Here is a 26,930-nt window from a genome sequence, read left to right on the forward strand (position 1 = left end):
GAAAAGCCTCTTCACATTGATCTGTCCATACAAACTTCACTGCCTTTTGGGTCAATCTAGATAATGGCATAGCTATTCGAGAAAACCCCTCAACAAATCTTCTGTAGTAACTAGCTAAACCCAAAAAGCTCCTGATCTCTGTCACGGTAGCTGGTCGGGGCCAATCTGCTATAGTTTGTACCTTGTGCTGATCCACAGAGATCTCTCCATTGCTAATCACATGTCCCAAAAAGTTCACTCTTCAACCAAAACTCACATTTGGAGAACTTAGCATACAATTCATTTTCTTTCAATGCATTTAACATTGCATGAATCTCTTCATTTGGGGAATACACCAATATATCATCGATGAACACTATCACAAATAGATCGATAAATGGCTTGAAGATTCTGTTCATGAGATCCATAAACACTGCAGGGGCATTTGTAAGTCCAAATGGCATCACCACAAATTCATAATGCCCATATCTAGTGTTGAATGCTGCTTTGCTATGTCCTCTTCTCGGATCTTAAGCTGATAGTATCCTGATCTCAAGTCTATCTTGGAAAACATAGAGGCACCCTCCAACTGATCAAACAAATCATCAATTCTCGGAAGAGAATATTTATTCTTTATGGTCAGCCTGTTCAATTCTCTGTAGTCTATGCAAAGCCTTAAACTCCCATCCTTCTTCTTCACAAAAAGCACAGGAGCACCCCATGGAGAAGTGTTAGGCCTGATGAATCCTTTATTAAGCAACTCTTCCAGTTGATCTTTCAATTCCTTCAACTCTTTTATTGCCATCCGATAAGGGGCTTTAGCAACAGGATCCGCTCCACTAACAAGCTCAATGGTAAAATCAATCTCCCTGCTTGGAGGCAAGCCAGGTAAATCATCTGCGAACACTTCTGGATACTCTTGCACAACAGGTATCTCCTCTAATCTCCTATCTTCTTTCTTCTCCTCCTTAACATAAGCTAGAAAGCCTTCATGACCCTTCCTCAACAATTTGTATGCCACCAAAGAAGAGACTATCATGGAAATTATGCCTCTTTCCCCTATGAATTTAAAGTCTTTCTCCCCTAGCATACAAAATTTAAGTTCTTTCTTATTTCAGTCTATGGTCACAAAGTGGCAAGACAACCAATCCATTCCTAGGATCACATCAAATTCCGTTAAGGGAAATAACATAAGATCTGCACCCAAATTTCTATCACCTACAATCAACTCCACATGACAGCCCTTGTTGGTTTCCAACTGACTCCCATTGGGTATCAAGACTAATAAAGGTTTGAGCATACATGAGGAAGACAAATCAACGGACTTAACAAACTCCTCCGAAATGAAAGAATGTGATGCTCCCGTATCAAACAACACCTTAACAGGCTTGTTACATACAAAGATTGTTCCTAAATACCATGCATGTAACGTAACATAAAGCTCATCTTACTCTTAAATCATAAAGGAATTCATTAACATAAATAAAGTCCATACCTGTGATAACATCAGGAGAATCTTTTGCTTCTTGTGGGGATATCCACTTAGCTTGACATGCAATGGCTGATCTCTCTTATACTTCATCCAACGGATAGCATTAATGTATAGTGGCTTAGTGGAATTAAGTATATAGTATTATAATAAAGAATGTACTTTTAGTGGAATGATTATATTATTATATTAGCAACACCTTTAGCCATTCTTTCATTTTATTTTTTCTTCCCATTCAAGAGACGAAGCTCTGCAAGCCGTGGGAGAACTGGAGTTGAAAGAGGCGGGTTGTGTGTGGGAATTTCAAGCGTGGTAGCTGATTTATCATGTAATGAAATTGAGGTAGGAGTTTTAAGCTTTTAAAAATTTGAGATAGCAATTTTTGTAATCTTTGTGTTGAATTACAATTTTGGAATTTCTAAAATATAGCTGAAGGTGGTGGTTACTTAATTCAAGAATATAGAGAAATGAACTGGTACAGTGGTGACCAAAATTTGAAAAAAGGTGTTGTGTTGAATGAGGAAGTTTAGTGAGGGTTGTTTACATAAGGAAAAGAAGAAAGAATCGGGATACCGAGGTGAGATACCCAAACAATGTTATAAGAATTAATAAATGTTTTATTATCGCACTCCATCTTCATTATGTTTATGATCATATGTATTCTAGTTTATTTTGGTTATTTGAATGAATATGGTTGTTTATGTATGAATTTGTTTATGTAAAGGATAATCTTTAGCAATGTAAATGATGTAGTAAGCATAAAAGGGTAAATATTCCTAAAGCGCACCTAAAGGGCACCTAAAGGCACCTAAAGGGCACCAAAACCGCACCTAAAGGGCAACTAAAGGGCAGTTAAAGGGCACCTAAAGGGAAGCTAAAGGGTAACTGAAGAGCAGCTAAAGCGCAACATATCATCAAAAGCATATGTCATTAGCTCTAAAAGGATGACTATATGAAAAGTGAAATAAGTTATATATGGGGGATAGGCCCGCACAAGTAAAGGCGAAAGACCTGATGAGGTAAGCTTACACTCTTAATTCTAGAAGTTGAAAAATTTGACTTAACCCTGAATGAGAGAACAACTTCCATTCTAAAAGTTGGGAAATTAGACCCAACTTTGAATTGGAAACTTGAATAGTGCAAAAGCTTATAGCCATTCTATAACTTATTTAAAGATGTGGAATAGTTTTGGTAAGATAAATAATACTGCTAGGCACTTTCAGGCTCAATATGACATTTCAATATGTGTTTTAATTATGTTATCATAGTTATGGTGTTTCTTAATGGTTCATTATTATTTTTTATAACTTGCTTGCGTATTTCATTGAGCCAAGCTCATTAGCAGTGGTTGTACTGCATGAAAGGGGAAGGAGCCCTTGGGATAATAAAAAGAGGTGACCGTTCTTTTAATGTAAGTACGTTTTGGGGTGAAAGAGATCTAAAGAGAGATCTAAATGCTAGGTGTAAAGACTTTTGGGTATGTGAATGAATTTTAAAAGTTTTAGTAGAGCTCTGTATGTGTTTTAATTATGTTGAGGTTCAATAAGGTATATTACATGCTTCCTGTTGTTAAGTGTGGAGTTTGAGATGTTGAAATCTTTCTCTGTTATACTCCAGTTCGTGGTAGAGGGTGAGCCAAACTGGGGTGTGACAATAGAGCTGGCACAGTTTGTGGAAGATCAGAAGAAATCTGAAAGGGTAGCTCGAGGAAACTATTCAGGGGGGGGTCGTACTGGATGACTTCTACCCTCTTGCCTTCAAAGGGGGCAACCTCAGGGAGTCTGAAGGAAGCACCAAAGGATAGAACTGGAGGAGGGGGAAACGGGGGACAGTTCAAATGGCTGACCGAGAAGGAGATGCAGGAGAAGAGGTCAAAAGGGTTGTGCTTACGATGTGATGAGAAGTACATGCCCGGACACAGGTGCAAGGACCGAACTCTTCAGGTTCTCCTCGTTTGCGAAGATGAGGAAGACGAGGAGGGAGGTGGGAGCGGGTCAAAAGGGGAGGAGAAGTTGCATCTTGATGTAGCAGAAGCCTCTTTGAACTCGGTAGTGGGATTCACTCTGAGTCACACTGTGAAAGTAAGAGGAGAGATAGCTGACTAGGAAGTTTTGGTGTTGATCGATAGTGGGGCAACCCACAATTTCATTTCTTCCCAGATCGTTGACCAGTTGGGGATGGAGCTAGTCGATACAGGGGGCTATGGGGTGATGATGGGCACGGCACGGGGAAGGTGGAGATGGGGAGAGGAGTTTGCAGGGGAGTGGTTTTGACCATCCAAGGGCTACAGGTGAGGGAGGATTTTCTCCCCTTAGAATTGGGAAATACATATATCATCTTGGGGATGAAATGACTACAGAATTTGGGGGAGACTAAGGTCAACTGGGGTGCTCTAAGGATGGAACTGATGATAGAGGTGCAAAGGAAGTTGATCCAGGGGGATGCAGGGTTGTCAAGGGCAGTCGTATCTCTCAAATCCATGATCAGATCCATACAGGAGGTGGGAGGGGGTTTTTTGGTGGAGCTGCAATGTTTGGAGAGGGTCAGTATGGGGGAAGGAGACATTCCACTGGTGGTGCAACCACTCATACAACAATATAGGGAGGTGTTCCTGCCACCCAGGGATTGCTGCCACATAGAGAGCAGGAGCACGCCATCCTTCTGAGAGAGGGAGTGTCACTGATCAGTGTTCGACCATACCACTACCCCCAAATTCAGAAAGATGAAATTGAGAAGCTGATTAAGGAGATGTTGGAAGCAGGGATCGTCAGGCCTAGTGTGAGTCCTTTCTCTAGTCCAGTCTTACTCGTCAAAAAGAAGGATGGGAGCTGGAGATTTTACGTGGATTACAGGGCCCTGAACAAGGAGATGGTACCGGTCAAATTCCCCATTCCAGTGATCGGTGAGTTAATAGATGAGCTGCATGGAGCAGTTGTGTTTTCTAAGATGGATCTGAAGTCGGGCTACCACCAAATCAGAATGAAGGAAGGGGACATTCAGAAGACGGCGTTTAGAACACACGAGGAGCACTATGAGTTCTTGGTGATGCCATTTGGGCTCACTAATGCCCCTGCTACCTTCTAGTCCTTGATGAATAGTGTGTTCAGGCAGCACCTGAGGAAGTTTGTGCTAGTCTTCTTTGATGATATTTTGGTGTACAACCAAATCAAGGAGGAACATTTGAAGCATCTGAAGGAGGTTTTGAGGATTCTACAGACACATCAGCTGAAAGCTAACTTAAAGAAGTGCAGCTTTGCCCAGTCTAGGGTGGAATATTTGGGACATGTAGTGTCTCAAGAGGGAGTGGCAGCCGTCCAGTCAAAGGTTGAAGCAATGCAGAAATGGCCCATGCCCAAGAACATCAGGGGGTTGAGGGGTTTCTTGGGACTGACGGGATACTACCGGAGGTTTGTAAAGGGGTATAGTTCCATCGCTTGGCCATTGACGGAGCAGCTAAAGAAGGATAATTTTCTGTGGGGAGAGGCGGCAACCCAGGCTTTTGAACGATTGAAGACGGCCATGACGACCGTCCCAGTGCTAGCTCTCCCAGATTTCAGCCAGGTATTCGTGGTGGAGACCGATGCTTCAGGATACGGATTGGGAGCAGTGTTGATGCAGAATCATAGGCCTATAGCTTATTTCAGCCAGGTGCTATTGACCAGGGCGCATTGAAGTTAGTGTACGAGAGAGAACTGATGGCCATCGTCTTAGCCGTTCAGAAGTGGCGCCCTTTCCTGTTGGGTAGACATTTCATTGTTCGTACGGATCAGCGGAGCCTGAAATACTTGCTGGAGCAAAGGATTATGAATGAGGAACACAAGAGGTGGCTGTCAAAACTGTTGGGCTATGATTTTGAGATTCAATATCGACTAGGGGTTGAAAACAAGGTGGCTGACGCCTTATCCAGGTGTGTGGGGGAGTTTCAGGAGTCGACAGTTTCAGTACCCCTGATGGTTGACTGGGGGGCCATCAAGGAAGAAAGCCAGCGGGATAAAGAGTTGGGAAAGATCAGGGAAGGCCTGAAGAAAGACAAGAGTAGCCATCCGGGTTACTGTATTGAGGGAGAGAGACTATTATATCAAGGGAGATTTGTGATGCCACGAACTTCCATACATATCCCCCACTTGTTGCAGGAGTTCCATGGCAGTGCTGTTGGAGGCCATTCAGGAGTTCAGAAGACATATAGGAGGCTAGCAGCGGAGCTTTATTGGAAGGGTATGCATAAAGATGTGGATGAGCTGGTGGCAAGGTGTGAGGTGTGCCAAAGAAATAAATACATGGCGATGGCACCCGGAGGGCTACTCCAACCCTTGGAACTTCCAAACAAAGTTTGGAAGGAAGTGTTCATGGATTTCATTGACGGCCTACCTCACTCAGAGGGATTCACAGTCATTTTGGTAGTTGTGGACCGCCTCAGTAAGTATGCACATTTCGTCCTTCTGCGACACCCGTACACCGCGGTCTCAGTGGCAGCAGCATTTATTAGAGAAGTGGTGAGATTACATGGATTCCCAGGTTCAATTGTGTCAGATAGAGACAAAGTGTTCCTTTGTCAGTTTTGGAAGGAACTCTTTAGAATGCAGGGCAAGGTGAGTTTTTGAAGGGGTGAGGGTTGATAAACAGGGAAACAAGGTGTTGATTAAATGGAAGGATCTTCCCAAATATGAAGCCACCTGGGAGCCATATGAAATTGTGAAGCAACAGTTCCCAGACTTTCACCTTGAGGACAAGGTGAGTTTTTGGGAGGGGAGTACTGTTAGGCCGGCCTAGGAGGGGCCGGCTGGACTGGTCCAACCAGGACCGGTCCAAGTTTATTCCAGGCGGAGGCCTGGCTGGGTGGAAAAAACAAGAGGGGTGGAAGCCCCTGTGGGCCTCACTTGGGGTTAAATCGATTTTGAGAGGGAAATTTTTGAATGAAGGGCTGTTTTAGGTATTTTGTAATTTTCCTTTGTCTTTAATTAGGAGTTATGATCAGAGTTTGGCTCTCATCTTGAATTGGACTTTTATTTGAGATCTAGGGTTGGTTTTTGGCTCTTGGCGTTGCTGGAGATAGTGGAGAGTTTTTCCTTCCTCTCGAATTGAAGGAAAATTGTATCTTGCAAGTGCTTTTCATCTATTAGTGGAATATAAGTGTTTGCTTTGATTTCCTACGGATATCTCTCAGATTTCTCATTGTTTTGGGCTGTTTTATGCTGTGGACATGTTGACCTTAATATGTTATCCAAAGAACAAAAAAAAAAAAAAATCAGCTAACCTGTAAACCGTTGGATCCGCGAATCCGGCTGAAATCGGCGCCGTTCGCGTCGCTTCTCCGCATCTTCTGCGTAAATCCCGCGAGCTCGCCTCGATCCCGCTCCTTCCTTTGCCTTTAAAACACGAACGAAGGGTTCGTTCTAGGAGCACTTCTGCTCTCGACTCCAAACCACACTCTCCGACGCTCTTCCACACGACCGAACTCCCTCTCCTCTGTCCCGAAGCTCTTCCCCCTAACGTTGCTCTTCCCCATCGCAAGACGAGCTCTTTGCTTCCACGATCCTTCTTCCTCTTCCAGGCGACCGAACCCGTCGCTCCCCCTTCGACTGTCTGTGTCGGTCCCTTGCTCAAGCAGAGAGAGAGAGAGAGAGAGAGAGAGAGAGAGAGAGAGAGAGAGAGAGAGAGAGGAAGAGCAACCTACCCAAAGCCTTCCTCCACCGATCTCCTGCCCTACCGAGACCTCCTTCGGCGGCTTTCCCTTTCTCTTGGAACGGAAGTTACAACATTTTGATCGAAAGCAACGGCTGGAGCTCGCTTAGCCGTGAAGGTAACTTTCTCCCTTTCGGGAGTCTCTTCGGCTGAACCCCGCAAATCTGCCGAACACATGGAACAGAGAGCTAGGCTCTCTGTTTAATGGATTTTAACCTAAATCCATTCTAATGCTAATTGCAAATTAATTAATAATAATTAATTAGTAATTAATTTAACTAATTTTAATTAATTAGTTTTAATTATGAATTGATTATTATTTAATGAAATTGACTACAATTAATTTTTATTAATTGTAATTAATTAATTATTAAATAATAATTAATTAATTATTAATTCTAATTAACTATTCTTAGTTATAATTAATTTTACTAGTTATTTTGGGTAATTATAATTACCCAAAATAATTACCCAAATTAATTTTACTAGTTATTTCGGATATTTAAAAATCCTTCTTTCCTCCCTCAATCAACGTACCGATGATCCTGCGCAGGTATAATCTTTCTAAACCCTAAAACTCCGAGAACTCGTTTCAACGCACTCGTCGAGACAAAACGACTACCTATGCACGCTTTTCTTAGTGTGGTGGGAGGGAGTGCATCCCGATGATTGCGACGAAGCGGGTAATCACCCAAATTCCTTCTTCGAAGTTCGTAGCGCCTTGGAAACCCCGCCTATGCACGCTTTTCTTAGCGTGGTGGGAAGGGATCCCGGTGCGATGCGCACGACGAAGCGGGGATACCCATAAGTACCGCTTGCGGGGAAATAACTTCCTTGCTTACAAAATATTTTCAAAATAAAAAAAAATACTTTTTTTACAAAAGAAATACCCATGCACGCTTTTCTTAGCGTGGTGGGGGATCGAAAAATTACACGGCCGCCGTGTCCTCGAAAGAGGGCATCTATCATGCACGCTTTTCTTAGTGTGGTGGGAAAGGCCCAGTTTTTCGTAGTTTTCCCCTAAACGGGGGAGACGCCGGAAGGCTGCCGAAATTTCGGGTAAAATATTGCTACATTTGGATCTCATTTGAACTCAAGAGAACGATTTGGAACTTGAACTTGATTGCACTTGGATGACATGCAAGAACAAAGATGTGGACACATTTGAACAATCAAGGACTTGGAACTATGCTCAGAACTCAAATCAAATGGACTTAAATGAACTTGAACCATAACCTGAATAAAAAGGAAGGATTTGAACTTGAACTCAACAAGACAACGAAGAATATGAACTTGAACTCATGATTGGACTTGAGTTGGAACGAGATCTTGAACTCAAATGAGTTTGGAGCGAGGAGCTTTAACTTGAACATGAACATGTCAAAGGAGTTAAAGCAAGATAACTTGAACTTCATCATGGTGGACTAAGCTTGAATTTGAAGAAAATATAAAGTACTTAAAATGAAACTAAGAGATATTGGACTTGGTTCTAAATGAAGCATTTGAGTTGAACCAAGCTCAAATGAATGAGTGAACTTTGACATAGAGCTTGAACAAAGAACTTGGACTATATGAAATTCACATGAATGAAGAAGACTTTGGTTTGGATTCAACCTAAACTTGAAAGAAGAATGAATCAAGATTGTGACTTGGGACAATCATAAAGAACTTGACTTGAAAATGATGGAATCTCAAGTTGAATGCAAATCCTAACTAAGAAAGTTTCAAGTCATTCAAATCTTATACAAAGCAAGCAAGTACTCATGTATAAGAAATTCCTAACATGCCACTCATGAACAACGAAGTTAAAGTGATTTGTAAATATCGTATCAAACCTTTGTAAATCATTGGGGCTAATGAAATACCAAAGCTGGGTCTATTTCACCTACAAGTGATGAGGGCAAGATTTAAACTATTCATGCCTACAAGATGAATGGAGTCCACCAGAGCAGAATGTACGCTTATGAGAGACATGTAGTAGTAGATGGTACATTTGTGAGGAACACAACCATGTTTGATGACAATCCAAGTCCAATCAAATGAGCCAATTCTCCACAAAGCGAAAAAGGAAAACTAGTATCATTTGAATCTTAAATATGAAAGATATGGAGCAATGCATTAAACTTCTATGGCTTACACTAACTAAAAATGTTCTAGTCATTTGCAAGATAAAGAAATTCGTAGAGGATGAATGCAATGACAAAATAGCACTCGTACCACCAACATCAGAACATCGACAACCATTTTCAATCTTGCAAGCAATGAAATTGGAAGGGTATATATAATTGATTGCAAGAAAAGATCAACGACGCAAGTCCACCATACTGACCACAAGCAAATATGGAAGAGTTCTTACTCATATAGTGGTCTACTTATGGGTGATGACGATTAATGTGCGGTAGATGCTAAATCATCCATACAGTTGATAGTCACTCGGTATTAGTCAAATACATCAGCCTTCTACAAGCAAGGATCAAAGATCTACAACAAATGCAATCATCAAATCCCACCTGAGATTGATGAAAGGTGGATAGGATGCAAGAACAATGACACTCCTACAATCAATAACAATTCAGTGCTGATCAAATACAGTAATTTTCCACGAACAAGGATGGACGAATTGTAGCAAGTACAACCATCTACAGACCGTCGTGGAGGACCCATCATATGTATTAAATGTCATATACAAGCAGAATATCAAAAGACCACAATAAGTGTAAGCTCCTATGACCAAAGGCAGGAGATTAGTTAATGCACTACAATCTACCTGCGCAAATCATACAAATAGTGCACGACAGTCTACCTGTACGAAGCAGCGAACAATTTTATTCAGAAGCTGCTACGCCACCGGATCTGCAACATTCGTACAAGCAGACAGAAGGCGTCTATTTAAAGAATACCCCCTGCACGTGCACTCTAAATTGTATACACATAGGTACACTAAAGGGGGAAATACATTCTCAAACCGCATGGGCCCCAACGAGTGTGTTATTGGTACACACGTGACGTCTAGGGATGCTGCGCGGGTCAATAAGTGAATTCAGGTTCGAACCTGATCCTTCTATACGAGTCGATATAAGTCGACAGGGTTCGAACCATCAAACAAATATGTGGCCGTGGCGACCAGAATATTTGTTTCAATACATTCATATTAGGCCTTCAAAGGTCTATAGCAATACGAATTCACTAATAAAGGCTCAAAGCCTGTAAAACCCGATCCTCTGTCGACAGCCCGACAGAGTTGACAAGGTTCAATCCATAAAAAAAAAGAGAACGAAGTGATTGATGACTAGCCTTAATCGAAAGTTCTCTCTCGTGATCGGGAGGGATAATTCACTATAGGGGCTTGCGCCTATAGGAAACCAGAACTCAGATCATAAAGTCCTCGCAAAATGAGGGCGAAATCTCTGGGTAGTGTCTTATCTACAAACCCATCTGCCTTTCAAAATTTACCTCGGAACTTAGTTCGTTAAAACCCCCTCGCCGAATAAGAAAAGCGAGTAGAGGTCGAGGGCGAATTTTCGGAGCCCACAGGACAGCAGTTGTCTTTGTTTAGATACTTGATTTAGGTTAGGTTTACTTGTGCATACAAGTATTTCCTATCACATTCTTAAATGATGACTTTAAATAAGGAAGACTACATGGATTCGGATCCAGGAATCAATGATTCTGAACAAAAAAACTTAGTTTGCAAATTAAAGAAATCTAAAAAATCATCTTGAGCTTGGCTAGAAAGGGTTACAGAAGTTGTGACTTAGCAAGGGTTCAAACAATCTCACTCTAATCACATCTTGTTCTACAAACACAAGGATAGTAAGTCTACCATATTAATTTTGTATGTTGATTACTTCATGTTACTAGAGATTATGATTTGTAGATAAGTAGCTTGAAGAAAAAATAGGCAGAAGAGTTAGAAATTTTGGGATCTCAGCTATTTTATCAAATGAAAATATCTTGGAATCAATATTAAGTCATCATCTCTAAAAAAAAATATTTTCTAATTATTTTAAAAGAAATTGGCTTAATTGGAAGTAAACCTATTGACACTCCAACAGATCCTAAGTCCTAACAATAAATTGAGTGATTCTAGCTTCAGTTCTCTAGTAGATAAAGAAAGATATTTGTGGTTGATGGGGGAACTGATCTATTTGGCTCATATCAGACTTAACATAGCCTTTGTTTTCAATTTAGTAAGTTAGTTTATGCATGTTCTTATGACAAACATATGAAACTATCTCTAAGATTCAAAAATACGTTGAAGGGTGCCCCAGGAGAGAAATTTTCTTTACTAAGGAGATTCTATAATCATAGAAACCTATATTAATGTTGATTAGTTGGATCTATAGTTGATAGATGATTCACTATTGGATATTGCATGTGTGTGGGGTATCTTTATAACATGGAGAAGCAAAAATAAAATGTTATGGTAAGGATTACTGTTGAAGTAGAACTCAGATCATTCGTCAAAGGGATTATTGAATCAAACATGTGGAGATATATCTACACTTTATTAAAGAAAAAATCTAACTGGGGAGGGATGTATGTATTTAATATATTTACTCATTTGATCAAATGGTGAAGTTTTGATCAGAGGATTGACTAGACCCCTATTTAAAAAATTGAGTGATAAATTTGGTTTGTTGGATGTTCGAACTGGCTCAAGTGGGATTGTTAAAGATGCTATCATTTCTTTAAATTAAGAAAGAACTAATTATATTTGCGGTATCCAAGGAACTAATTACTAGTGGGTCACTTAAAGGTTGATTTCAAGGAGCAAATGTAGTTGGCAGGCAGTGAAAGATGGCATGGCAGCTGCAACAGTAATGGGAGAGTGTCAACATAGCCCCTGGATTGGTGACATGACCATGCGTAGCAAATGGATTGTTGACTTGGAGCTTGGGGCTTATGCTGATTTATTTGTTTTTTTATTTAATTCATAGTTTAGAATTTTCTTTTCTTTCTCACCTAGGTGTGGTTTATTCCATCCTAATTTGTACTCCTTGTCAAACTCCATAAATAGGGTTGTGTTTTAGCCAAATAAACACCATGGAGTATTGCACTTTACTTCCTCCGAATTTATCTTCTACATTTTACAATGGGTGTTAAGCCAATATCCAAACAGCCTTAAAGATCGCTCTGTCATGTTTTTTTTTTGTGTTTTTTGCAAATAAATTGTGCCGTACTTTTTATATGCAAATTTACTACAGTATGCATTGAAGTTACTGGAGCTAAGAGTTATGAACCACAAAGTAATAGGACTGGTCATCAACTAAGCACTATGGAATGTTACAGCTTGGTGAATGACAATGATAATTGGCCTAATTGTTGTTTTGCGTATCAATGAGAATTGGTGGTCAGACTGATGAGAAGCCTTCCATTTAGTAAAATAATCATTAAGCTATATATGATTAGTTTGTATGCTATTACGTTGTGGTATAAGGTTATTGATTATTGATGCACTTATAGAAACCTAGCGTTGTTTGAACTCTCAAGTATATATGAGCATATAGAATGTAGATGTAAATTAGAGAGTTGTAGTTCCAAGTTTCAAAAGCCAAGAAGTTCAAGTAATCTCATTTCTTTTACTCTGTATTAAAAGTCTTCAACGCCTATTTAAACAATCTAAATAGGTTGTCCAAAATGGAGCTAGTTTTCATGGATTCTTGCAACTGAATATTTGCTATGCGATTACATTTTGGAAGTGATGAAATAATATCTTAATTGGCTTTGTTATGGCTTTCTATCTGCTTTTCTTGTATGTTGTTTGCTTGCTATGCATGTTTTGTATCTAATTCTGCAATAATACGCATTGGAGGTATGGATTCATTTGACAGCTATCAGCTTCAGGAGATAGTGGTATGCCTGAAGTAGTTGCTGATCCTCAAGGTGAGGTGGCCAGGACATTTCAAAATCTTGGGGTTTGTGTTGTTCAGCAATGTGCAAAAATTCGTCAGCAAGGTTAGTGAAGCTCATGTGATGTTTTCGAAGCTTTCGTTTCTATTTTTGTATCAAAAGTTTGTTTACGTAAAAATTCAGATACGAGTTAATTATTTTTGGATGTTATTTCAAAATAATGTTATGATACACTTAAATTTGGTGCTATCAATATGACACGGTAAATGCCCCTGATTTTTTCAATTCTCTTTTGTTCTGCAATTCAGAATAGAAATTGAGGTACCATGAATGGATAGGGAAATAGAATGTCTTGATATTTGAACCATTTTCAGGTCATTTGGTTCAATGTTTTTTTGGATAGTAGTCCAATCTATGTACCAGTGTCATTCTAATAGTAGTGCTGTTAAAATATGGTTCATTTAATTTATTTGTTTTAATAAATGCAGTGCTAATTAAATTCCCTCAATCTTGGCTAATCATAAATTACCTCAATCTAGAGTACAATTTCTAATTAGATTACTCAAACACCTCTTTTTTGGGGGTTGCGTCAAACCCTTTTCTAAAAATGACCTTCATGATAGTACTAAAGATCAGATGCATTAGTCATATTGTTTGGCAAGTACGATCATAATCGATTTAGAAAACTGGAAATCTATGGAATGCTACTTGCTCTATTTTAATAACAGAGATTTATGCTTGCCCTTTTTTATGTGGAAGTGTTTATCTTTTTCAGTTTCAACAGCAGTCTTCTATGATAAATTGATCAGAGCAATCCGAGTTCGAGTACCAGGCTCGGATGATGAATTTTTTCTGCATCCTGCAACTGTAAGACGGAATGACCGCTCTGCTCAGAGTGTGGTGTGTACACTAATCCATTTTAGTGTAGTATGTATGTTATACTATTGGAGATGCCTAGATATTCTATTAAATATGATTTATTTGCAAAGCGGGGTATAAAAAAGCCGGGCCTAAGTGATGTCAAGGTTGTTCGGCTTGGCCTGTTAAATGAGTAAAATTTTGTTTGTTTGTTTGGCTTGTCTAGTTATCAAGCTGAAAATGAGTTTCTCATGAACAGGAAACGTACTTAAAAGGCTTGCATAAATTATAGATTATATATGCAGTCAAATATATATATTTATATACATTTATACATATTAATATATTTGCATTAATATGAGCATGCACTATATATATATATATATATATATATATATATATATATATATATATATATAATGTGTGTGTAAACATAATCGAACGAGGCCATCTTTGTTTTTAGCACTTTTAGTAAGAGAGCTTGTAAAATTAGTCTAAATCAAAACTATTAGATCAAATAGAATCAAACTTGAAAAAATGAGCTCTTCTTGTAGCCCCACGGACAGATGATCAGATTGAAGCATTTAGCATATGTTATTTCTTTTTCCAGAAGTTAAATTGGAAATTAATTTTGTTACGAAAGAAAGAAAGATTTATTTATCCTCCAAGGGATTTATGCTCAAATGAATGGCAGTATGCATACCATATATAGCCTAAAATAATGGGTCACATTTTCTCTGATATCTCAATCTTGTCAAATTCTATTTGAAGTTCTTCTAAACCAACAGTGGAATATCTTGATGTAGGATGAATGGACTGGGGATCAAAAGCTGCAATTTGGTGATGTTCCAGAAGATATTGAGCCCGAAGATGTCAGGCCCATGGGAAATTATGCAGTTTCAATAACATGGCCTGATGGATTTAGCCAGGTCAGTGCATTAACTTGAATTCTTATTCTAGAACTGGTATCACCGTACTGAAACATCACTAAGCATGTGATTGACGTGATACCAGTACCCCTTGAAATCTCTGTTTTTAGTGCTCTTGTTGAACAAAGTTTAGAACTAAAATCAACTATTTGTAGGCCTCGTTAAGAAAAATAGTTGTCGAATTTAAGTTTATTATGATTTGTATCACTTACTCAACTTCTCTTTTGCATTTCAAATATTGCGTCTATTTTTATTGCTTTCATTTTGTTCTTGTTCATTTTCGACTATGAAGTTTTCGTTATGACATTCTTAACCCTTAAAACTTATCCATCGAGCAATATAAGGATAGTTGACGAGGTAGACAATAGGCTGTTGACACGCCGCACAAGCTTATACGACATTAGCCGATAATGCTTGAAACAACCTATTGCCCGAGTGCTAGCACGAGAAAATCGATGAAAATTCCATCTAATTGCTCTTAGGGAGGCAAATTTCAACATGCGTGAATGACGAATAATCAATGAGCGGATTGACGAGCATTTAAATATATTTATATATATATATATATAAAGCTTAGTGAAAGCGTAATAAAAAAGCACAGTTAAAACTCAGTGAAAGCGCTGTGAAATGATAGAACTACAGATTAACTGGCTTTTGTTGTGCTTTCTCTGTGCTTTAAAGCACTTTCTCTACACTTTCATTAGTATTACATGTTGTGTATAAAGATGAGAATGAAGCATACGATGTTTGTTGTAGTTATGCCCATATGTGGGCTCCGAAAATTCGGCCCCAGCCTCCCCGCCGCGCATGATTGTTTATGCTTTTGCTTTTGGCAAGGGAGTTTTAACGAACTAAGTTCCGGGATAAATTTTGGAAGGCAGATGGATTTGTAGATAAGACACTACCCAGAGATTTCGCCCTCATTTTGCGAGGACTTTATGATCTGAGTTCTGGTTTCCTATAGGCGCAAGCCCCTATAGTTAATTACCCCTCCCGATCATGAGAGAACTTTCGATTAAGGCTAGTTATCAATCAGATACGTAGTAAATACGTGTTATCTGGCATATAGTAGCAGCAATGGACATTTAGATTTGAAGTGTTGGAGAATTTGTAAATTTTAATATTTAAAATAGAAATTGCACCATCTTGCACTTAAAGCGAATGGTGGGGGAATGGATGATGGACCCGATCAAGATCCCATGGTTCCGTCGTCCCGGGCCATCATGATCCCTGGTCTACCTAGTCAGAGGAGGTAGTCGACCCAACCTGACAGAAGGATCCTTGTCGGCAGCCATGAGTTGCTTCGTCCAAGGGGACCTTATAGACCTGGGGTGAATGTTTGTTTAAGGGGACAAATTTGAATCTACCTTAGCTAACAGAGGACTTTATGCCCTATCGATCATATCCTATTGATTCATATCTCAAGGATTTGATGCCGTTAAGGAACGTAGTCTCTAGCCATAACCGGTATTTCGTGGTGCCATTTGTCGGAAAAATCACTCGGTTCAAAGGGCCCGGGTCATAACTGTCATTTGGCGGCAAAATCGCTGGTTAGAGGACATGTGCCACGTCCTTATTGGCAGGAGATTGTTTGAGAATGAATCCTAGTGATATTTTCGACTAGACATTTGACTATTTGTGACCAGAAGTAGTTTTTTAATTTGTCCACCTCGGCAAACTGTTGCGGAGGGTGGATGGGTTTTGCTTTAAATATTAATGGATTTATTTCAACTTTAAATATTTTTAGATTTTTGATGATTTTGAGATTTTTGGGTGGAGCTTGGATCATTTAAAATGGACCCCTCCGGTTGAGATTTGTATTCAACACGGCCATCATCGGAGTGTAGAGGGTTATTTCCATTTGAAGCTTGAACCTTGTCGACCCTATCAACTCGCCGATAGAATATCGAGTTTCGTAGGCCTCATACCTTTGTTAGTGAATTCTTTTGATTGTAGACCTTGAAGGCCTAATATAAATGTATTAAAACAAATTCACCGGTCGCCATAACCGTGTATTTGTTTGAAAGATCGAACCCTGTCGACTCCTATTAATCCGCATAGAAGGATCGAGTTCGAACTTGAATTCACTTATCAACCTGCGTAGCATCCCTAGATGTCATATGTGTACCAATAACACGCTCGTCGGGGCCCATGCAGGTTGAGATTGTATTTTCCCATTTAGTGTACCTATGTGTATACAATTTATAGTGCACGTGCAAGGGTACACCAAAATGATTGTAGTTGTGCAAGTAATCACCATTTGGGTACACAACATTTCATTTGAGAGCTTATACATGCCTTCTGTCTGCTAATATGAGTGTTGCGGATCCGATGGCGGTGCGTTGTAGATTGTAGACGCCTTTTGTCTGCTTGCATAAGTGTTGCAGATCCGGTGGCGGTGCGTTGTAGATTGTAGACGCCTTCTGTCTGTTTGTATAAGTGTTGCAGATCCGGAGGCGGATGGTCTTGATATTGACTCCCCTTTTCTTATTCACCGGGGAAGGTTTCTTCTGGACTCTGAAGTTCGCTGCTTTGAAAAGATCTCTTTTTGAGATCACCAATGTAGTGGATTTGTCATTTCTGGTGTTTGTGGATACCATGAATGTTTTCTTCCTGAGTGTTGGATCAGAAAGGAATTTTGGAATACCTGGGAGTTTAGTTCGAATTTGCTCAAACATCTTTTCCATTCTGCCAGGGGGTGTCATCTTTCATATATCGGGTTGCCCTTGCACCCGACGTACCTGAAGATTTTGATTACCACTGTCATAGGTGATATCCGTACTTGTGTCAACAGTGGTTTATTATACTTACAATTCACTATTGTTATTCACAAGTATTCATTTACAGGGAATCGTTGTATCCACTATGACCTCCTGGAAGTGTTTGTAGAAGAGCCATTGTCGCCTACATCATATCCACCTGTCACCAATCTCAGGTGGTAGTTTTGATGTATTTGCTTGTAGAGGCGGGTCCTCCATTATTGGTCTCTAATATCGTCTTCTTCAATCGATAGGCAATTATAGGGATTGTCGTAGGAGTTTATTACACCTGCATTGTGTCCACCTTTTACCAATCTCAGGTGGTATTGGTATTAGTTTTGATGTGAATTTGAACTTTACAAATCATTTAGGTTTTGCTCAGGTTCAAGTCCACTGCTCTTTCTCATTTGAGTCCAGGCTCTTATTTTTTTGAGTTCAAACAGGTCCGAGTATAGTAACATTTTACCCAAAATTTTGGCAGCCTCCCAGCGTCTCCCCTGTTTAGGGAAAAACTACGAAAAACTGGGCCTTTCCCACCAGCGCAATAAAGGCGTGCATGGTAGGTGTCCTCTTTCGAGAACACCGCGGCCGTGATCTTTCTTCCCACCACGCGCAACAAAATCCTGCATGGGGTCTTCAGTACCTGTTACAAGAAAAGAGCAGTTTGCTTTACCCCCGCTCGGGGGTACTTATGAATTATTCTGGCCATGCTAAGAAAAGAGTGCACCAGGCTTACCTAGCCTCATCATGTGCATCGCACCGGGTTCCCTCCTACCACGCTCAACAAAGGTGTGCATAGGTGGTTTGCCAGCTCGACGCGCATGTCGATGCAGGAGGGCGAGGGGTCGCTCACTTACCTCGTCATAGGTATCGCATCGGGTTCTCTCCTACAACGCTCAATAAAGGTGTGTATAGGTGGTTTGCCGGACCGACATGCATTTCGAGGCAGGAAGGCAGTGAGTTGCTCGTTCACCTCGTCATAGGTGTCGCACCGGGTTCCCTCCTACCACGCTCAATTTGATAAACTATAATTAGCAAATTAATCATAATTATCATTAGTTGGTGATTAATCATAATTAACTGAAATTAATTATAATTAACCAGATAATTATAATTACTAATTAATAACTAATTATAATTAATTAATAAATTATAATTTTAATCAAATAATTATTAAATATAATTAATAATTATTATAACTAATTAAATTTTAACTTACTGGGTTTGGTCGAAGAAATGCTCGGGAGGAGAAAATCACATAGGATTTTTATTTGGTATTCGGATTTACAGCTAGAATTGAATCAGATTTATGCTAAATCCAGCCGAATGGTTTTGGTGCATGCGTTAAATCTCGGCGATGGGTAAATCCTAGATTTAAGGACTTATGGCTTAAATCCCGCATTTACTAAGTCCCTCAGTTTGGTGGATTTATGGGATTTGGCCGAGCGAGTGCGTGAAAGGGAGAAAGTTACCTTCCACAGCGAGCTCCCGTTGCTTTCTTCCGATCAGACAAGAAGGGAGAGTCGGTGAAAGGAGCGAAGTCGACCGGGCACGACGGGGCCGAAGCAGCGATCGGAGGGGAGAAATATAGAGAGAGAGAGAGAGAGAGAGAGAGAGAGAGAGAGAGAGAGAGAGAGACGGGCTCGGGAGAAGAGCGAGAGGGAGAAAGAGCCAGACCCGAAGGCTTCATTCCGCTGGTCTTTTATCGATGCAAGGTCGTGCGATGAAATGATGCGAAGTCGTGCGAGCCTTTCGTGAAGATCGTGGGAAGAGCAGCGACGACGTGCGGGGGCAGAGAGCAAGTAAGGATTCGATATATTTTTTTTGTTCTGTTTTCGATACAACAGGTCAACAAATGCCCCCCCTCCCCCCCAACAAATGTGGTAGGCGTCTGGAGTGGGCCATTTTTGTTATATGCAGATTGACTCTGTGGATCTCTAGATTTTTGTTCTAGATGTCACATTAGGGCTTTCATTTAGTGAATATTCAATAGCTTTCTTGGATGTCACACTACTTTCTTTTAGTGGATCTCTAAAATTTTATTTGGATGTACACTATCTTTTAGTGGATCTCCAAAAGCTTTCTTGGATGTCACATTATTTTCTTTCTCCACTGCTCTTCTAGATGTATCCATAAATGGTTGATGTACTGGTTTTGTAGGTTGACGCCAGTGGATAATATCGCCACAATTTATTCTCTTCATTCATCACGATCACTTTATTTTATAGCCTTTTTGTATATGCTTAACGTTCTTTTATCATCTGGTTGTATTTTGATAAAATTTTAAATATTTATTTAGGGATCTCGGCATGCAGCTTAATGTCGACCCAAATAAATATTTAAAATGCCCACAGTCTCTAGGGACATTTGTATATATTATCCAGGATACTCTTTCCATAGCTTTGGCTTGAGTCCTGAGATTTTGATTCCTTCTGCCTAGTGCTTTATGCTGTGGACTTGGTGAAGGGTTATCTGATTTGTCTTTGGTGACTTGTCAGAGGATTTGCATTCCTTTTGCCCTTTGCTTCTAGCTTTGGCGGGCTTGATGAAGGGGTAGATGCCGGTGACCTAAACCCTTTAGGTTTGTACTAGGTCGGTGGCAAAAAGTCATCGGTCCAGAGCTTTGTGCATAGCGGACTTATTGATGACGAATCCTTTTCATTCAGCCTTAGGCTTTGTGTGAACTTTTAGGATAATTTCTTCGGTCATTTTTTTTGTGCTTTGGTGGACTTGTTGAAGAATTTGCAGGTTCTGGATTTGGTTGATAGTACCAAATATATGTAGTATCTTAATCCTTAACCATTTGAGAAGACTTTAATCTGAGTCAATCTAGTTCATCAGATTATGAGAGTTAAGATTTAATAGCTCTTTGTCCTTTGGTTGCTGAGATGGGGGTTCCTCTACTATGGCCTTTCTTATGGCTTGTTGAGTAGATGGAGCTGCTAGCGATCCGGCCATATTTGAGCTTGTTGGATCCGACCTCTTACACCCATTCAGGCTTCAAACTTGAGCTATGAGAAACACGCTTCCCAATGCTGATTTCACTGAAGTTGGTAGATTTGGAGTTCTCCTTGGTAGTTGAAAACTTTGGAGCCTACAAATTTTCGGTAGTTGCTCGAGATCCCTCATTCCCACTGGAACTTTGATTCTCCAGTTATTTTAGGAGAATTTTGTAGACTACGATCACTTGAACTTATTAAGTCAAATTTGCCTTGGTGCTTCCTACAATCCCTACTAACGGTTTGACGAAGTGGGGGTTCCGCTTCTATGGCATTTCTTATGACTTGTTGAGTAGACGGAGCTGCCAGCGATCTGGCCATATTTGAGCATGTTGGATCCGATCTTTTACACCCATTCGAACCTTAAGCTTCAGGCAGTTGAAAGACTTCAAGCTTTTCTGGCTAAATTTGTTGGAGTGCGTAGTTGCAAAAGTGTCTTTCCTGACTTTTAAACCTTGGTACGTTGGAGAAGGTGGTGTCTCTAACTCTTGGAAGATCACGTATATATATTCTGAAAAAGAAATCGTTGTATTTTTTAGCACAAAAGAATATTTGAATTGATAATTTTAAATATTTATTCGGGGATCTCGGCATGCAGTGCGATGTCGACCCTAATAAATATTGAAAATGCCCCTCTGTTTCGTAGGGACATTTCAAAGTAGAATAAATTTGAGAATTTTGAGATTTTAAATATTCATTTGGGGATCTCGACATGCAGCACGATGTCGACCCAAATGAATATTTAAAATGCCCTGTCTCGTAGGGACATTTTGGATAGGTTTTATATCTTTGAGATTTTAAATATTTATTTGAGGATCTTGGCACACAGTAAGATGTTAACCCGAATAAATATTTAAAATGCCCGCAATCTGATGGGGGATTTTGAAATGCATTCTTGCTATACAAGACAATTTTTAATTATAGACGTGCATTAATAAATATGCATATAACATTTTCCTCATTATAAAGTACATCAGACATGGAATTTTCATGCATGATATTTTTTTAGATGTTGGCCATTGATAGGCAGCATAGGCCTCTGACCGTTTAGATCGATCAACTGATACGCTCCTTGGTACATATTCTCAATGACGAAGGGGCCTTCCCAGTTGGATATAAACTTTCCACTGATTTTTCGGTGTGCGATGATTGGTCTTCTCAGCATCAGGATCAATTCCCCTTCTTGAAATGTCCGAGGACGCACCATCCGATCAAAGGATTTTGCCATTCTTCCTTGATAGATTTTTAGATTTTGTTGAGCATGTAACCTGAGTTCATCAAGTGCATCGAGCTCTTCCATTCGGATTCGGGCATTTTGCTCTTGAGTGAGATCATTTTGAATTGCTACCCGAAGCGACTGTAGTTCAATCTCTAATGGTAATACGGCTTCAACACCAAACACTAGAGAGTAAGGAGTGGCTTTAGTTGGAGTCTTGTAGGTTGTACGGTATGCCCATAGAGCTTCTGCCATCTTGGTGTGCCACTCTCTTGGTGAGGATCTTCTTCAATAATTTCACTAGTGTCTTGTTGAAGGCATCTGCCAAACCATTTGCTCTTGGATTATATATGGATGAATATCGCCAATTAATTTTGTGCCTATCAACGAACTTGTAAATTTTTGTACTTTTGAATGCGGTACCATTGTCTGAGATTATGCGGTGTTGTACACCAAATCTGTAGACAACGTTGTAGGTGAAGAAGTTGATCACATGCTCAGATGTGACCTCTCTGAATGGAGCTGCTTCTGCCTACTTGGAACAGTAGTTCGTCGCTGCCAGAATGAAATGGTGTCCTACTGATCACGGCGGATCTATTGGTCCGATTATATCTGTGCCCCAGCATTCAAATGGCCATGATGCTACTGTTGGGTGCAGAGGATTTGGTGGTTGATGTATAACATCACCATGGATTTGACATTCGTGGCACCTCTTTGCGTGGTCAATATAATCTCTGACCATGGTTGACCAATAATATCCCATCCTTTTGATTTTAGCAGCCATCTTAGAACCTGACTGATGTGCTCCGCAAAATCCTTCATAGACTTCTACAACTTTATCAGCTTCCTTGGTCTCTAGGCACCTAAGCCACATTTGATCAAAAGCTCGTTCATATAAAGTGTCATTGACAAATGCGTATCGCAACGCCCTTTTTTGGATTTATGCGGCCATAAACTTTTCTGTTGAGAGTTTGTTTTATTTGAAGTAGTCAATAAATGGCTGCATCCAATCATTTTCGACTTCAATATCTAAACAATGCCACCACGATTCTAAGGCTTGACTAGCTTTACATCTCTTGGCTATGGTATTCTTCCGAATAATTCTCCACAACGATTTGATGGAGAGGTTGAGGGTCAACTGGTATTTATCTTGCCGTCTTGAATATGGTATTTCTTTTGCCCTCGGGAATTGTAATAGAGCGGGCTCCAAGACCACCTACGAGTGTAAACTCCAATGAATATAGGCCTCTCATTAATACTAGCCATTTCTTTGGCTAATTTGGCCAGACAATCTGCTTTAGTATTCTGTCCTCGAGGAACTCGAGCTATTTAAATATTTGGTATTTGCTTCAAAAGCTCGAGGGCTCGCCGATGGCAATGGGTCAATTCAATTTTGCCAACTTTGTAAATACGGAGGACCTGATTTATCACGAGCTGAGAATCACCAAAGATTTGGAGATGTTGGATTCTGACATCGATCACAATCTCCAGCCCTACTATTAGAGCTTCATACTCAGCTTCATTTTTGGTACAAGTTTCAGTCAAACTGAATGAGAACCTCATTATGCCTCTCCCAGGTGCTACAAAAATAAAACCAATGCCGGCTCGGGCCCTTGCAATATTTGGAGGTCGGGCATATCTAATAGATGATGCCCTGTCAAAGTACATCTCCTAGAATTGTGATTTGTTTTCTTCCTCGACCTGTATAATCTGCTCATCGGGAAAATCGTCATTTAGCGGAGAATCTGCCGGGATTGGATGTGCGGCGAGAAAATCTACTAACGCTTGACCTTTCACCGCCCTTTGTGGCATATACATGATATCAAATTGTATTAATAGTACTGCCCACCTGGCTAGGCGACCTATCAATGCTGGTCTTGTCATTAAGAACTTTAGCGAATCGATCTTCGATATCAGGGTGATTTTGTGAGAAAGCATATAGTGACGGAGTTTTTGGACAGTAAAAATCAGTGCCAGACAATGCTTTTCAATTGGAGAATAGCGAACTTCTGCTCCAATCAACATCCGATTGATGTAGTATAGCACATTCTCTTTGCCATCTTTATTATGTTGGACCAACAATGCTCCGAGGGATTCTTCCAGTGCTGCCGTGTACAGTATAAGAGGCTTCCCCGGGATTGGCGCTGCTAAAATGAGCGGATTCAATAGATATCTCTTGATACTGTCAAACGCCTCCTGACATTCTGCATCCCATTTGAAGCGTATGTCTTTCTTCATTAGCTTTGAAAATGGCTGACACCTACCCGATAGATTTGATATGAATCTCCAAATGAAAGCTAGATGTCCTTGCAGCGAGCGAAGCTGTCGCAGGTTCTTTGGAGGTGGCATCTCCATAATTGCCTTGATTTTGTTGGGGTCGATCTCGATTCCTCGATGACGAACAACGTACTCCAGAAACTTCCTGGAGGAGACTCTGAAAGCGCACTTGAGGGGATTCATCTTTAGATCATATTTTCTGATCCTTTCAAATACAATTCTGAGATCTTTTAAGTGATCTTTTCGGCCAAGGCTTTTGACAACAATGTCATCTACATAACACTCGATCTTCTGATATATCAAATCATTAAATATGTGAGTCTTCGCCCGCTGGTAGGTGGCACCAGCGTTCTTCAGGCCAAAGGGCATGATTATGTAGCAGAATATGCCGATGGGCATTCTGAATGATGTGTACTTTTCATTCTCAGCCGCTATTTTGATTTGGTTGTAGCCTGACGATCCGTCCATAAAAGAGAATAAATCATAGTTGGAAGTATTGTTAACTATAAGTTCTGATTCTGGGAGCGGAAAGTCGTCTTTCGGGCATGTCTTGTTAAGGTCCTAGAAGTCGATACATATATGAATCTACATGTTCTTCTTCTTCACTAGAACTATATTTGTGATCCAATCGGCATATTTTTTTTCACAAATAAAACCTACATTTATAAGCTTCTTCGTTTTTGTGATCACCTGTTCTTTAATCTCCAATCTCATTCTCCTTGGAGCTTGTTTGATAGGTGCTGCATCTGGTTTGATAGCCAGTCTATGAACTGCTACTTCAGGGGATAAGCCAGACATCTCAGCATATGTCCAGACAAAACAATCCCTGAATTCACAAAGTTCTTTTATTTCTTCTATTTGCTCCTCGGGTAGGAGAAAACTAATGAAGGTTGGGCGAGGGTCTTCCTCAGTTCCCAAGTTGACCTCTTTTAGTTCATCCATAGTGGCTTCCTGTCCACCATCTTCAAGCTCTTCTGGTGCAGGTTTGGCTTCTACAGGTTGCTAATCGTAATCATCAGCTTCGTATGTCTCTTTAGAACCACCATTCTCGGATTCAATTTCCATGCTTGTGATTGCTCGGCAAATCTCATTTCTGGGATACTTTCGTATAATAAATCCTAGACCTTTTTTTGCAAAAATATCCTTCTTCTTTATTGAGTGGGGATTTCTTCGATACCAGAGGCTCAAGCAGAAACGAACTTGATGTTTGGAGGAACGAGTTTTACCTTGCTCTCGCAACATTCTTTGAATATTTCTGGTATTGTACTTGGGAAACCTCGTAGGGACTAATTCCCCGGAATCAACGAGTGGACGAAACCAATCTCGATTTATCTCTTCTTCGAGTTTCCAGATTGAATAAAATAGAGTCGCTGGTCCACATTTTTCTTTTGGGAGAGGTATATAGAATTTCACGAGCTCTTCAACATTATGCACCTCTCGAGGAATAACTTCTTTGAAGTGTTGCAGGGGAATGCGTGTGACTACGAATACACTATCTGAGATTGACAGGCTGTCTATTCTTCTGGAGAACACATCACGCACTGTGTTCATGTAGATAAAATCGTAGTCATAATCATCATTTGAGTATTCAACCTCCATACTCCTTTTTGTTGTTGATTGGCGTATCCTCTGAGATTTTGTAGGTGTGACATCATCTTCATCCGTGTCACTTCCTAGGTGAGGTATGTATCTTCTTTCTTTTGGGGTGGTTGATGCCTTTGGAAGAGTCGGTGTTGCCTTCTTTCTCCCCACCTGCTTCTTCTTGGTTTCTTATCTAGGTTGTTTTGCAACTTCTGGATCTGATGCTTGTGCCTCAAGAGAGCTCGACGGCTTCAGCTTCTTTGGAATGAAGTACTTTGCATCTTCATATATCTTCACCTAATGAACTGCAAAGGGTTGAATGTCACCAGATATTCTGAATTCTTCTCCATCCCTGAGGTACTTCATGCATTGGTGTAGTGTTTGATGGGACGATGCCGTACTCATGCAACCAGGGGCGGCTATGGAGTGCTTTAAAGGCAGTATCTGCATCAATCACATGAAATTTGGCATATGTATGAAGCTCTCCAAATGTGAGGGAGAGTATAAACGATCCTAGGGTCTTCTGCCCCTTCTCATTAAAATCATGTATCATTAGCTTATCTGATCAAATGTGTTCCACATCGAGGCATAGTGATCTTAGTTCTTTCAAGCTAATTAGATTTATAGATGACCCTGGATCGATCAGGATTTGACTAATCATCATCCCATCGCTTTCTACAGTAACATATAGAGGGCGATTATGGTTTGCCGTTTCGTGCATCATATCTTCTTTAGAAAAAGTGATGAATGGCTCATTACGAGCTTGTAGGACCTCTGTCATATTACGCTCAGCAAAATATGCCTCGTATCTTTCGGGATCCTTGAGAGCCTGAATCAAAGTCTCCCGGAGGTGTTTAGACATTACTAAGACATCGTATATGCTGAGTTGCGCCAGAATTTTTCTCAGATGGGATAAGACATTATAATCTCCACTGTGGCTGAAGTATTCTTTTTCTTAGGATCTTCAGTGATAATATCATCGTTGATGAATATCTCTTTCCCCTTATCTTTGTTAGGGATCCCTTTCTTTGGTGGAGGTGATAGTATTTTACCACTCCTTAATTGTACTTGAGTGACTTCCTCTGGATTAAACTCGTTTAATGACACGTTTTCTTTAGAGTCCGCCATTGTGCATCTAGGGATTCATCTGTTGATTCAGAGTCACCACCTAGGTTTACATGTCTCATTTGTGACGCTATGTCGGGGTCCGACTCATCTGTCTTTGGAAAATTCAGATCCTCCTCCGAACTGTAATCCATTGGTAACACCATCATACAGGATTCATAGGGTACTTCAATGTATTTTTCT

At 40.2% G+C, this 26,930-nt stretch overlaps 1 protein-coding gene across 1 annotated transcript in view; it reads left to right on the forward strand.

The window, feature by feature from the left end:
• LOC110114055 (fe-S cluster assembly factor HCF101, chloroplastic) overlaps positions 1-26,930 on the forward strand; it is a 60,777-nt gene that overhangs the window by 22,482 nt on the left and 11,365 nt on the right. Inside the window, exons 8-10 of the mRNA XM_028700605.1 lie at positions 12,985-13,108; positions 13,779-13,903; positions 14,668-14,790. Coding sequence (XP_028556438.1) covers positions 12,985-13,108; positions 13,779-13,903; positions 14,668-14,790 — 372 coding nt within the window. The remainder of the gene's footprint in view (positions 1-12,984; positions 13,109-13,778; positions 13,904-14,667; positions 14,791-26,930) is intronic.

Source organism: Dendrobium catenatum, unplaced genomic scaffold (assembly GCF_001605985.2).
Source record: "Dendrobium catenatum unplaced genomic scaffold, ASM160598v2 fragScaff_scaffold_1557, whole genome shotgun sequence".
NCBI classification, from domain to species: domain Eukaryota; kingdom Viridiplantae; phylum Streptophyta; class Magnoliopsida; order Asparagales; family Orchidaceae; genus Dendrobium; species Dendrobium catenatum.